Below are 15,639 nucleotides of genomic sequence, written 5' to 3' on the forward strand. Positions count from 1 at the left end.
TTTTATATCAATAGCAGTCATTTATTAAACATTATTATTACGTATTCAGTCTCATCTGAACGTCATAAATTCTTGGTTATCTTCACGAACCCTGGCTAACAAGTTGAATCAGCAATACAATTGTTTATTTATTATTTACTAAATAATCACACAGAATTACATATACACAGGAAGGATCATACATTGATTACTAACTATGTCATTAAAAAAACGTCCCTAGTGGATGATACTGAAACTGGCTGGTTACACAAAGAAAGGGGGTTGGGTTTGAATGAAAGCGCGGGAAAACAGAAACAAAAGGATTGGGTCTCTATCGGACCATATGAAGCTATGCCATCGTAAATACAGAATCTTATGCATTCTAAATGACTGCCCATTCGGAAAAGGAAAATGCAATAAATAAATTTACTCTGAGCTGCGCTTCTATAGATTGGTCAAAGATGGAAGGCTGGGTTGCCCAGCAGAGATCTCCCTTGTCCTTTGAAGAATATTTCTGGGAGAATACGTTGTAGTCTGTCGTCTTGTGGTAGAACGGATACGTTGTAGTACCCGGTCTTTCCGAAGAGATTGTTCATCCTTTCCTAGGCCACGCACGTTTACAGCGGCTGCTGATAACTCGACGTCTAGGATGCATCACTTCTTTACTGAATAAGAGTTCAAAGTTCATACCAAGTTGCTATACTATAAGCTCATGCTATATTCTGGCTGGTATCGTCGAAATTAATCCTTCCAGCGTTTCAATTGTCACCTCCACGTTGAAATTCACCCTTCTAAACACATGGACATCAGTCCTCACGTCTTTCGGGAACACAATGTTCATTTCGTTCAACCATTCGCAACCATAGCTCACGCTGAGGTTGGCTTAGTTCACCGTCAATTGGGTCACGGGGGCTCTTATAGAAATGGAGAAAAGGGGTTGGTTCATCATTTCCAACCAATGCCTATTCACGTGGGCGTGGCCACTGATTGAGCATTTTTTTCTTATGAAAACAATTCTCATTTTAAAAACTAAAACTACATTTAATCTTTTCACAAATAGAATCAACTTAAATATGAAACTATGTGAATCTGATAACTAGAATGTGTAGACTTTCCAAGATACAGTTTGTGTCATCCTATCATCAGTAATAATGTCTCAGACGACAACTGATCGGACATCATATTCTTTAAGTACCAACGGATACTTTCAACTGGTTGGATTACCTAAAGATTGTTCTTTTCCCCAACTTTTTGATGTTACAATACTCTCTCTACGTTAACAATGGGCTTTCCAAGAGACCATTCTGTAGAGTGGCGAGAAAAATGGCGAAAGGTATTTATGGGGGAGGGGTGTCATAAACCACCCCTAACCTTGGCAACGTCATGACACTAGCTATACATATTGCCACATAGTAAATAAAATTTAGCTAATAAAAAATACATCTGGTTAATAAGCTAACCCAATCATTGTTAAGGCCATCCATTTTTTTCATATTATAATGATATTTGGTCATGTGATTATGGCAGGGTTCAAAAATAGGAGATTGGAGAGAAAGAGAGAGAGCACCTCTCACATTGAGGCAGGGAGAGGATGAACAGGTCATCAGGTGAGAATTTGAGTTATAAAAACACTATCAGTTCAACTCATCTTCACTGAATGTAGCCCAAGTGCTATAACAAATGTTGTTGCCTGCATTTTGATTTCATTGGTTGTCATGGAGATTGAAGACGTGGCTGCGCTTAAAAATGACACAAAGCAGATTGAACTGTTGCCGTCTGTCACATCCACCAGGAGAAGCTGGATACCATAGATAGGAAAACAATATACCCAAATTTCATTTCTGGCAGTGACCCGCATAAACAGGTATTTGGTGCATTTAAGTGAATTGAGGCTGTAGAGCTGACCCCACTCTGTACCACTATATGCCCACCTTTGTATAAGGTTATTAACTGTTTTGAATGTGTATGTGTTTTACTTTATGGTGAATGATGAGTTGTTGCTATGTATTTTTTAAATATATTGCTTGAGCATGTTGAAGTCTACTGCTTGATCCATATTGAAGCATTAGGTTTTGACTGTCACTGAATTATTTTATGAATTAATACAGCAATTAAATGATGTAACCAAGTAAGAAGTTTCTGGACTCAGACTGCCTAGACTCCATTTAAATTAACTAGGGATAAGAAATTAGTTATGCAAGACCATATACTAGACAAGCTTAGTAAAGAGTACACAAATGGAATAATGGGTTGACATTTAAATGTCGCTAAAGGGGTGGGGTGGTGACTTTCTGAACTTAAGAGTAAGAACACAGTTTAAAGTAATATAGAAACATTGGTGTGGGGGGGGGGGGGGGGCATGCCCTTGGACCACCATAGAGGGGTGTTGACACCGGAACTCATTGAGCCCCCCCCACAATATCCAGCAAAGTTACAGCGTTGCACACAGACCTACATAGCAAGGACTATACTACAACGTATGATAAGATCTTCCATCCAAGAAGAGCTCCCACAAACAATTCCATCTAAAGGCCCAGCTTAGAGGTTGTAAAGCCAGTGTACCCAGTAGAGTGAGCTGGCTGGCTCAGGGCTAACCCCTGCATGTTAGGGGCTGAGGAATTGGATTGTGTCTTAAGCGCCGGACTGGGCCTTAGACACAGCAACAGGGAGTCTAATCCGGTTTGGGCCAGGAATTTGATTATTATCGCCATGGACCAGGCTGGGGCTTACCCCCATTCCAGAGACGCAGTTATCCCCCACCCTGAGCCTAGCTGATTTGACCTTGTTAAGATGCTTTAAAATGTGATTATTCTACTTTTATCACTTCTAGTGAAGTGCACTCGCAAACAGGCTGCCCCCACCCCACCGCAAAGCCGGCCAAGCATGGCAGTCCAAACGCACAATGCAATCTGGAGGAGGGCATACCAGTAGACACACAAGCCAGGGCAAGAGCACAGGGGCTGTAACAACCCGAAGGAGACAGCCACTCAAGGGGAAATATGTCACGAGCGAGGAAAGCAGTGAGGGCAACAGGGCTGTAGGTTTGGAGACCATGGGCAAGATTAAAAATATCCTGGTGAAGGAGGCTGTGAGATTAGAGTGTGTGTGGTTGTGCCTGTGATTGATGTCTCTTTCTAAAAAGCAAGGTTATTACTTACAAGGGTCCAAAAGGGCAGTACAATGATTACCCCCAGCTTCAGAAACAAATTTTAAAAAATGGACAATGAAAGCAGAAGGCCTGACATGCATGGAACACTAAAATGCTCCCTCTGGACGCTGACTCTTATCTGCTAAACAACAAAGGTAGCTTTCTGGCTAGTTAGACCCAGTTGGGCCACAGCCTAACCCTGGGCACTACCAGTCCAGTCTGGGAGGGCTTCCTGCCATAGATCTCTGAGGTTTTCAATGAGCTCCAAGATGAGATGTTTTGTTGCTCAAGTCTTTCTCCTGCCTTGCGTGTATGAAGGGAGAGAGTACAGCTAATTCTCTTGTCTGGTCTCTGCAGTGCCTGTGTTCTGGCAGGTCTGGGGCCTGTGCCGGGGTTGGCCAATCAAAAAAAACCCTCGCCTAGCCGCTTTGTTCCAGTCCAGTGCTCTGCTCAGGGGTGCGGTTACACCCCCCACCCACACAGCCACTGCTGAATACTGATGGAGGCACTGCTCCACTTCTAACCCCCCTCCTCACACACTCCCACACATACTGCTTGTACCCTCACTGACACACACACATACAAACATCCTCATCATGCTCTGCTTTCTCTCTTTCATCATCCTCCACTTTGTCCTTTTCTTTCTCCACACACACACACACACACACACACACACACACACACACACACACACACACACACACACACACACACACACACACACACACACACACACACACACACACACACACACACACACACACACACACACACACACACACACACACACACACACACACACGGTATGCAGACAACAAAAGGCCAACCACCACAAACAAAGCATGCAATCATTTATTAACAAATAAAACAGAGGCTCATAAAATCTACCCCCACACATACACATCACTCATAGAGAGAGCAGCCAGATGGGCGGTAACAGGTGTCTCTTCTTGCAATCTTCAGGTCTCTGAATAATAAGAGGAACAGCTCTTTTAGGTAGCACAATATAAATGCAGTGGTTCTTTCACTTCTCTGAGGATTTGAGAAGTAATGAATTCTAACCAGGAGCTCAAAATATATATTTTTTACATACTCACTTGCAGCAATGGCAAAGTCAAATTTTCAACATTATTTGGCCTTAGCATTTCATCTAGTTGGCACTCACTGAAATTGCTTTTAGTGAAATAAATGTTTTTGGGGGGCAGAACCAGTCTCGTGTGTTAGTCCTCCATAACTGGGACGTATGAACCCAGGGTGGGGAGAGGTGTATGGTGTGCATACCCTGCATAGAATGTGTGTGTTCATGATGGGGAATTAGAGACTGTCCCAATTCCCCAAACCCATATTCACTTGAAAACCAGCCGGTGTGGCCCCCCACAAAAATCCATATTACCTGTGACCCGTGGCCTGCACTCAGACCCTCAATAGCTGTGACCCCCCCCCCCCGGTGGGGCACTGGCCCCTCCGGCATGCTAATGAGCAGCCCTGACATCTGCTGGCTGTGTGTGTGTCAAGCTCCACATTTAATTTGATCAAAAAAACAAAGCAGATGAGACCATTGAAGCCACTAAGGATATCTGTGTGTGTTTTAAGACATGTCTGTACCCTTGTTATTGAGGTTGTGTATGGGTGAGTAGGAGAGAGCGAAAGACATGGGAAATCTTTATTTTAAAACGGGTGTGCAATCTTTAGTGCATTGACGAGTGGATGTCAGCTTTGGCTAGAGAAAAGTGAAGATGGCACCCTTGTGTGTGTGTGTGAGAGAGAGTGAGCGATTGAGCAGGGGTGGGTGGGAGTTTGATTAATGGGCGATACAGGGGACCAGGGATTAAGCCCCGCACCCCCAGTTGTAGGCTTTAGAGAAAAAGGCTGGGGGCTGTACTATTAATTCAAGTGGCCTTAATAATGCCTGTGCATCCTCTGCCCCGACCCTCCCACCACGGCATCAGATCTGGGAGGAAACGCATTGATAAAGTGAAACAAGCTGGGTGTGTGTGTGATCAAGCACCTGTGAATCAAGGCCAAACTTCTTGTATTGTCTATAGGTTTGAGATTTTACTCCCATATTGCCAAATTTAGCAGCAGTGGCGACAAGCTGTTCCGTGGGTTCTACTTACAGCAGCAATAGTTTTATCCATCATCTGCCATTTGCTTATCTGTGTTAGTCACTCTCAACCAAATGTATGCAAATACACCTGGGTTTAAACACTTGATGCTGGTAACAGGGGCTTGAAAGAGGAGAGATCATGCTGTAACTGCTACAGTACCGCATGGACTGCTGTAAGCACACTCACTTTATTAAACCCACAGGAGTAGTTTATTGGGGGAGATAATTATGTGCACGGGCACAAATTACCACATCAGTAATTTAAGTTCCATCCAAATCAGCCGAAAATTCCAGCCGAAAACCTACTAACGCCAAGGTCCTCTGATACTACTAGTCCTGTGCGACTCGACATCCCTGTGTTTTGAGACATATCCAAGGTTGACAGGTGTTGCTCGAAGTTTGAGCAAAAAAACTACTGATTCAATAAATTAATGCTTAAAACAAATGTGCTGTACAAAGCCTATATATGAAGGGCCTACATGTATAAACTTTCACGGTGAATGCTTTTGTTTATAGGTTGCAACAATTAATTGAACATCGCCAAATGCACAAGTAAAAAAAGTGTATATTTCATGCAACCCTTGCTGTTAATAGATCGCAAAGCAGCAATTCAACTAAGGTAAACTATTTGAAATGACAAGTTCACTATCATCCATAACACATGCATCTCAAGTGAAAGTGCACTGTTTAGCACACATCTGAAGGCTGGGGGAATTGTAGGACGTCTTCCACTGCGAATGGCTAAAATATTCTAATGATTATGATCACACTTCCTTCATTCAAATATTATGGCGACGCTACACCAAAGACGGTTTGGTGCGATTTAGAAAGTTGGGAAGCCAAGCTCAGTGTAACCTGTTATCGCCTGGACATGTTGAAATATCTTCACGCCCAGAATGAAGGGGTAATACTTACATAACCAACATTCTCTAGTAATACTAGTCCTGTGTGAATAGGGCTTTAAAACCATTGAAATTATAACACCTTAATTGCATAAGAATCAAGGTAAAATAGCGTAAACTTACAATTGTCACCATAACTTGGAATATACTTAGTTTATTAAAGAAATATATGAAGGAGAAATATTCTACTTTAAGCATTTCACAGTTTGAGAGAGCATCTCACATCCTAATCTCCAGTTTAAATCTTCCAATCTGACACATACACTACCATTCAAAAGTTTGGAGTCACTTAGAAAAGTCCTTGTTTTATTTTTAAAAAGCCCATTAAAATATTTTTTTTTTGCCCATTAAAATAACATAAAAATCGATCAGCAATGTTGCAAATTACTATTGTAGCTGGAAACAGCAGCTTTTTTAATGGAATATCTACATAGGCGTACAGTGGACCATTATCAGCAACCATCACTCGTGTTCCAATGGCATGTTGTGTTAGCTAAGCCAAGTCAAATTGATCATTAGAAGACCATTTTGCAATTATGTTAGCACAGCGGAAAACTGTTGTTCTTATTAAAGAAGAAATAAAACTGGCCTTTAAAAATTATATATATATATATATTTTTTTTGTTGTTTGTTTTAACTTTAAACATGTTGAGTATCTGGAGCATCAGCATTTGTGGGTTTCTTTTACACTCTCAAAATGGCCAGAAACAAAGTACATTCTTCTGAAACTCATCAGTCTATTCTTGTTCTGCGAAATGAAGGCTATTCCATGTGAAAAATTGCCAAGAAACTGAAGATCTTGTACATTGCTGCGTACTACTCCCTTCACAGAACAGCGCAAACTGGCTCTAACCAGAATAGAAAGAGTGGGAGGCACCGGTGCACAACTGAGGAAGAGGACAAGTACATTAGTGTGTCTAGTTTGAGAAACATATGCCTCAAGTCCTCAACTGGCAGCTTCATTAAATAGTACCCATTAAACACCTGTCTCAACATCAACAGTGAAGAGGTGCCTCCGGGATGCTGGCCTTCTAAGCAGACTTGCAAAGAAAAAGCCACATCTCAGACTGGCCAATATAAATAAAAAGATTAAGATGGGCAAAAGAACACAGACACTGGGACAGAGGAAGATTGGAAAAAAGTGTTATGGTCAGACAAATCTAAGTTTGAGGTGTTTGGATCATAAAGAACATTCATCAGATGCAGAAAAAATTAAAAGATGCTGGTGGAGTGCTTGATGTCATCTGTCAAGCATGGTGGAGGCAACATGATGGTCTCGGGATGCTTGGTGTTGGCAAAGTGGGAGATTTGTACAGGGTAAAAGGGATCTTGAAGAAGGAAGACTATCACTCCATTTTGCCATGCCATACCCTGTGGACGGCGCTTAATTGGAGCCAAATTTCCTCCTACAACAGGACAATGACCCCAAACACAGCTCCAAACCAAGCAATAACTATTTAGGGAAGAAGCAGTCAGCTGGTATTGTGTCTATAATGGAGTGGCCAGCATAGTCACTGGATCGCAACCCTATTGAGCTGTTGTGGGAGCAGCCCATCAAGCCAATTCAACTTGTGGGAGGTGCTTCAGGAAGCATGGGGTGAAATCTCTTCAGATTACCTCAACAAATTGACAACTAGAATGACAAAGGTCTGCAAGGCTGTACCTGCTACAAATGGAGGATTCTTTGACGAAAGCAAAGGACACTATTATTTCAATTACAAATAATTATTTATAACCTAACCTCTTGACTATATTTCCTATTCATTTTGCAACTAATTTCATGTATGTTTTCATGGAAAACAAGGACATTTCTAAGTGCCCCCAAACTTTTGAACAGTATTGTATCTACAGTGCCTTCAAAAAGTATTCATACCCCTTGACTTAATCTACTTTGCTGTGTTAAAGCCTGAAATCAAAATGGATGTAAAAAAATCTACACACAATACCCCATGACAAAGTGAAAACATGTTCTTAGACATTTTTTAAAATGTATTGAAAATTAAAACAGAAATCTCTTATTTACAGTTTAAGTCAGAAGTTTACATTAGAGGTCGACCGATGATTTTTCAACGCCAATACCGATTATTGAAGGACCAAAAAAAACGATACCGATTAAAATCGGCCGATTTGAATATATTTGTAATAATGACAATTACAACAATCCTGAATGAACACTTATTTTAAGTTAATATAATACATCAATAAAATCAATTTAGTCTCAAATAAATAATGAAACCTGTTCAATTTGGTTTAAATAATGCAAAAACAAAGTGTTGGAGAAGAAAGTAAAAGTGCAATATGTGCCATGTAAAAAAGCTAACGTTTAAGTTCCTTGCTCAGAACATGAGAACATATGTAAGCTGGTGGTTCCTTTTAACATGAGTCTTCAATATTCCCATGTAAGAAGTTTTAGGTTCTAGTTATAGGACTATTTCTCTCTATACCATTTGTATTTCATATACCTTGGACTATTGGATGTTCTAATAGGTACTTTAGTATTGCCAGGATAATCTCGGGAGTTGATAGGCTTGAAATCATAAACAGCGCAGTGCTTGAAGTATTGCGAAGAGCTGCTGGCAAATGCAGTAAAAGTGCTGTTTGAATTAATGCTTACGAGCCTGCTGCTGCCTACCACCACTCAGTCAGACTGCTCTATCAAATCAGACTTAATTATAATAACACACAGAAATACGAGCCTTAGTTCATTAATATGGTCAAATCTGGAAACTTTTATTCTTTCAGTAAAAAACAGAACCGTTTCGTATTTTATTTAATGGGTGGCATCCATAAGTCTAAATATTGCTGTAACATTGAAGGTTGTGCAATATAATGTCATAATTACGTAAAATTCGGGCAAATTAGTTCGCAACGAGCCAGGCGGCCCAAACTGTTGCATATACCCTGACTCTGTGTGCAATGAACGCAAGAGAAGTGACAATTTCCCTAGTTTAATATTGCCTGCTAACATGAATATCTTTCAACTAAATATGCAGGTTTAAAAAATATATACTTCTGTATATTGATTTTAAGAAAGGCATTGATGGTTATAGTTGGGTACATTCGTGCAACGATTGTGCTTTTTTCGCAAATGCGCTTTTGTTAAATCATCCCCCGTTTGGCGAAGTTGGCTGTCTTTGTTAGGAAGAAACGGTCTTCACACAGTTCGCAACAAGCCAGGCGGCCCAAACTGCTGCACATTAGTTAAAAGAAATGCATGTTAGCATGCAATACTAACTAAATAAGCAGGTTTAAAAAGATATACTTGTGTACTGATTTTAAGAAAGGCATTGATGTTTATAGTTAGGTACACCATGTTTATGGTTAGGCATATAATCTGACTGAGTATACAAGCACCTAAGTATCTGACTGAGCGGTGGTAAGCAGAAGCAGGCAAGCAAACATTAATTCAAACAGCAGTTTTGTGCATTTTGTCAACAGCTCTTCGTTGTGCGTCAAGCATTGCGCTGTTTATGACTTCAAGCCTATCAACTCCCAAGATGAGGCTGGTGTAACCGAAGTGAAATGGCTAGCTAGTTAGCGCGCGCTAATAGTGTTTCAAACGTCACTCGCTCTGAGCCTTCTAGTAGTTGTTCCCCTTGCTCTGCATGGGTAACGCTGCTTCGATGGTGGCTGTTGTCGTTGTGTTGCTGGTTCGAGCCCAGGGAGGAGCGAGCAGAGCGAGGGAAGCTATACTGTTACAATGGCAATACTAAAGTGCCTATAAGAACATCCAATAGTCAAAGGTTAATGAAATACAAATGGTAGAGGGAAATAGTCCTATAATTCCTATAATAGCTACAACCTAAATCTTCTTAGCTGGGAATATTGAAGACTCATGTTAAAAGGAACCACCAGCTTTCATATGTTCTCATGTTCTGAGCAAGGAACTAAAACATTCACACATATTGCACTTTTACTTTCTTCTCCAACACTTTGTTTTTGCATTATTCAAACCAAATTGAACATGTTTTATTATTTCCTTGAGGCTAAATTGATTTTAACGATGTATTTCATTAAGTTAAAATAAGTGTTCATTCAGTATTGTTGTAATTGTCATTATTACAAATAAATAAAATCGGTATCGGCTTTTTTGGTCCTCCAATAATTGGTATCAGCGTTGAAAAATAATAATCGGTCGACCTCTTAATTTGTTTCATTGGTGCACTGTTGAGTCCCACAATTTTTTGCATGTCAGCAAGTTTTCAAGATATAACTTTCAAAATACAGAAAGTGTCTCAGTCAGTTGAAGGGTTCTGTAGAATGGGATGGGGATCCAGTTCGGTGTCTCACACAATTAGGAGCTCTTTCCTTCTCCTCTGCACACTGATGAAGCGGTTGGAACCGTTGCAGTCTTCTCAGACACACTGCCAGTCTTAGAACAGAGACCGTGGCTGCATGCACAAGGGCACACCATTCATATCGTGAGACATCCAGGCTCTAGCCTGAGCAAACAATTCCTCCCCCTTCTACATTGGCACTGGCAATGACAAATTGTTGCTATGGAGCAAGCACACCGTGGTAACATAATAATCTTGTAATAGTTTTTGCCGACATTGTATTCCAAAACTTTAATTTCAGGTTTTATTTGAGCTGGGAACGACAGGGTCTACACAGCACCAACACCGTGCAAATGCAATTGATTGTTTAGCACATGAAAGTAATGTGAACATTTCAAATAGACTTTTACTGAAGTATTCCTTTTTTACCCGAATATGTACACAAATGTGAGTTATGTGACCATGGGTTGAGAATCAGTTTCTTTTCTTCCATATACCAATTTCTATTACCATGGGAAATTGGGAAAAAGATTTTGGCCTATTGCAGTCATAAAAAGGTACCCACCAGGTTTAGTTGTTTTCATGCTGGGAAATATGCATTCCATTACACACAATAGCTAGGTTTTAATACAAATGGAGACCGATGTTTTTGGTGAATATTCTAAAATATGCATAAGGAATATTCACATTTTCCCACGAGAGATGTTTCCATGTAACTGACATATTGAGGACAAAATGCTGTGTGTGATGACGTAGTGCACATAAAAAGTACAGAGAAATTCAATGCGTTTCCATTTACCGACGACTGCCAAAACTTATGCGATAAATTGTAAACTTGCCCAGTCTGTTTTTGCCGCATGCTCTCTAGACATTTCTCTGATAAAGTTGACAGGGTAGGTTATAAGATATGGATAAGAGCAATACCATTTTTATTTGATAACTTGCAGCCAAGCGTCGATCATCATCTCACCAGCATTCAAATAATACCATGAATATTTATAGAAAATTTGCATCAAGCTCATCATCAAACTCTTTTGGTGGGGGTCGGGTGGTCCGACCTTAGTTAAGTACTTCTCTCTACGCATAGTCTGACCTTGATCTTAAGCATGACAATAGCATGCTATTCACCCGCTATTTGTTTTAGGTGGAGATCAAAGAAATGAACGTGTATCTACAGATACACCCCATTTGATTTCTAGAATGTTCAATTTATATGCCTGGACTTTTTCACTGTATATATATATAAAAAAAACTTTTTTTTTTAAAGTACAATGTATTGTATTAGCCACTATCGGTAGCCACTGTCAGTTATACCCGCATGCATTTATAACAGTGTTACTTTCCTTACACTTTGCACCATTATATATTGTTTGTTTACGTTTCCTTGGTCATGTTCGTGTGGCTGTTCCTGAGGATCACTAGCAATAGTGGTTCATAGTAGGCTAACGTATTACAAGTTGTGAAATAATTCGGGACTTGTAGCCTATTTGAATCATTATGGAACGCAGACCATATGTATCAGTTTAAACCTGGAGCACAGTTCATGATGATTGGACTGTTGTCACAGTTTCACAATAAGTGAGGAATATTAAGGTAGATTTATAGACTACTGTTCAAACCATATTCTACACTTTTCTCACCTTCCAATATGTCATGGCTGGAACAATTGAATATGGTAATTTTCAGGATGAATCAAACCAGTGTATTTTTTTGATAAACCAATATATTTTGTGTAAAGGCGTTCCAAACCTGTTTTTTAATTATTCATAAATACTTTCCTAACCCCAAATAATAGAGTATTTTTGAATGCACCAATTGGTGCTGAAAAGGAGACAAATGTGTGTATTGACATGGCCTTCTCTCATTGATCCCGAATGTTATGAACGTTCTCTCCTTATACTCTAGTAAGTTCGATAAAAAAAAAAAGATGTCTTTATATAAATGTACTGAAACCCCTATTGAATGACAACTCCATGAGGAAAAACACAGCAAGTGGGAGGGTTTTCACCAGGTGAATTACATTTATTAAAGTGCGTCTAACGGAACAACATAACGCACCGGCAAAAGGTAACGAATGCCTTGATCACACCGATAGTGTTTTTGCGCAAAATAGTATACAGGATCATCTGGATGTGTATGCAACAAAAGTTCAACATTCACCTTCTGCTACCATTTCTGTCAAGTCGTCTACACATACAGTTTGAGGATACATTCGATAAATCCAAAGTATGCACCACACAGAACGCACTGCAACAGCAACGCTACAAGGCAAACGCAGCGTTCCACTGGAAATTCATTACTTCTGGTGTACCAAAATGCAATGAAGCTGTCGATCACACCGGTCAGCATCATTGCTCAAAATAGAATGCAGCATCATCTGCACATGTATGCAACAAAGGTTCAACATTCAACATCTGCTACCATTTCTGTCAAGCCACCTATGCATACAGTTTGACGCATAGGTTCGATAAATCCAACGTATAGACAAGAGTAAACGCACTGCAACTGCGTCTGTCACGCTGCAAGGAAAACGCAACGCAGCGTTTCATTGGAAATTAACGTAATTCTGGTGTACCAAAATGCAATGACACTGTCGGTGTGTTCGACGCGTAAGCCTGAAAAAGAACTACTGAGAAGTGCGTAGGAAAGGCGTGCGTATAAAAAGCGTCAATTTCCTAAGTCTGAATCAGGCCCTTAATGCTTTCCCACATTGTGGTTGTACAACTTGGCATATCATCCCGTGACTCCCGAGTGATGGTTTACGGCACCAATTTTGATGCAATTAATTTTACAGACACAAAAAGATACAATGTCGAACGAAATTGTACCGACACTTCATGTTTCCATAACACCTGTCGTGTTATGTTATTTATTCATACGCCATTACTATACTTGCGTAACAACTGGATGGAAACGTGGTTATTAAGGCACAACACAGACCTACTACATGGGTTGCAGGCCATGAATCGCAAGCCAGTACCAGCTCTACCCCTCAGTATATTCTGGATACTCAGGTAGATACTTCACTTAAGTATTGTATTGTCAAGAGGATCATGTAGACAGCCGTACTTATCGCTGTCAAAGAAACTATAAATTCAATTGACAACAAATCATAGACGGGCAGTTCTGATTTCGAATGTTAATTATCTTAAATGTTTCGACATTGGACATGAACCAAATCTACCCCCAGTTCCTGTATCATGTCTGCAAAGTCCCCCAACTTCTTCAATGTCATCATATGGGGCTCCCTGTAAGAGTAATCACTACACTGTATGCATTACGTTGTCGGGCTTGTATACTTGTAGCTACAGTAAAATAGGCATCCGTTCTACATTTCCCATCTGCCTTGCAATCCAAATTCATTAGCAATGCAAATCATGCGATTCTGTATTGAACAGAACAAATATTGTAATTGTGTCACCGACAGTTTGATGCAAATACTTGGAAATGAGCATGATTCTTTTCCACTTTAATTAATAACCAGTGAAATCGCAGTCAACAAACGGCATACAAATGTATGGGCACAACAAGTAGTTAAGCATAATACGGGTTGTTAGGCATAAATAGGCCCTAATTTATGTCTGGTTTAGTAATCAAATTGCCCCAGGGGGTCTGCTTAATTCAGATTTGAAACTAAATATGACGATCTTTTTTTATGGAAGTGACATGCTGAAAACATAAAAACCTGATGCAATACAAAGTAACGATGTCTGCTCATTGTATAACTAGATACAATCTAACTGGCACACGCAGACAAACAAGTTAAATACAGAAAATAATCTAGTGATTCTCAGAATATTACATTAAATCCACTTACTGAATGTCTGGATTGTGGAAACATCATGTCAATTCCTTGTTTATTGTTTTCCTTCCCAAATACGATGAATGATGAGTGTTCAAAATGTAGCCCCCCAAAAATATTGGCTTGTTGTTCCCCTCTTTGTCCGTATTTGCAAACTCGAATCTAGCCAATAATCACACGAGTTGACCAGCTCACTAGCGAACGCTAGTTATTGTCCCCAAAATTGGTGATGCAGCTGGCGTCAGCTAGCTAATCAATATCTCTTGTTTGTCCAGGTGTATATCACTCGACAAAAGTAGCCTAGTAGCTACCAGCTGGAATCTAGTTTTCGTTGATGAAATACAAACCTCAACCATTTGAATGGTCCTTTCTTAATTCTTCAAAGGCTGTCGCTCAAAATGATTAATCGCTGTTGCTAACGTTAGTTTTCAGTCTATATGTAACGTAACTAGTACACTAGCTAGCTAAATATAATATGGATAACGCTAGGTATTTTCCTGGTTTCTTTTGTTCGGTCTTCTTTCGCCGTGTGTTTTCGCCAACGCAACAAAGCCAGCTAACGCTATATGTCCGCTAACACACAACGCTTCAGAGGGAAAACTGCTCGAATTCGCAAAAATAACAAAATGGAACTCTTAAATTGAATTCCTCCCGTTTATTAACAACTGGTGTTGGTAAACAAACAGTTGGCGCAAAAAAACTAACATTAACAAATCTTTACAGTAAACTTTAAAGTACACACTTGCTCAGCGTCTGTCAAATCTGTCCCTAGCCTAAATCCGAATTTTGTGACGGAGGCTGGAGTCCACATTCCATTCCTGAGGCAAATTGCGACGTTACAAAACGCCCCACAAAGATATCCACCGTACAGAACAAATCATATTCTATGCCAATTGGAATAGAGCGCAGTGGGTGTTAAAAGAAAATGTATTTCTATCTGACACGTTCTACGTTGCAGTTCTCAACATGCCCAAAACGTCATCCCAGAAATGTAATGGCTAAAGAACTAGCGCCCCTCGTGGAAGGGAACACAAATTCCACCTTGAATGAGTACACTAGCTGCATTTAATTTCTGTTTTCTATCGTTTCCCACTGTGGTATCAACAACAAATGTCAACCACCTAAAATGTATCAAGTTTGTCTTCTGGATGATTTTTTGTTTCAGTCATAAAGCCTCATATTAAACGGTGCAGCATAGGCTGTATTTCAAAAGCTAATTGTTCAGAAATGAGTTCATAATATACAGACAGAACACCAGCAGAGTATAGGAACACATTTTATTCCAATTTAAAACAGATACTTTTTCTTTAAAGGAGAAGGCTATGAAAATCATTTTCATGTTTGAATGAGGTTCAGGCAACAGTGGTTGAAATGAAACATACAAAAGAGAAATATGGCTAAAATACTGTAAATCAATACCCATT

The 15,639-nt window shown here is 39.9% G+C and overlaps 1 protein-coding gene across 2 annotated transcripts in view; it reads right to left on the reverse strand.

The window, feature by feature from the left end:
- Positions 1–14,691, reverse strand: part of LOC124037688 (TLE family member 5-like) — a 37,069-nt gene extending 22,378 nt beyond the window's left edge. For both annotated transcript variants that reach the window (XM_046352649.1, XM_046352648.1), the window contains exon 1: positions 14,231–14,691. In XM_046352649.1, coding sequence (XP_046208605.1) covers positions 14,231–14,257 — 27 coding nt within the window. In that variant the 5' untranslated portion in view covers positions 14,258–14,691. The remainder of the gene's footprint in view (positions 1–14,230) is intronic.
- Positions 14,692–15,639: the final 948 nt, after the last annotated feature.

Source organism: Oncorhynchus gorbuscha, linkage group LG06 (assembly GCF_021184085.1).
Source record: "Oncorhynchus gorbuscha isolate QuinsamMale2020 ecotype Even-year linkage group LG06, OgorEven_v1.0, whole genome shotgun sequence".
NCBI classification, from domain to species: Eukaryota; Metazoa; Chordata; class Actinopteri; order Salmoniformes; family Salmonidae; genus Oncorhynchus; species Oncorhynchus gorbuscha.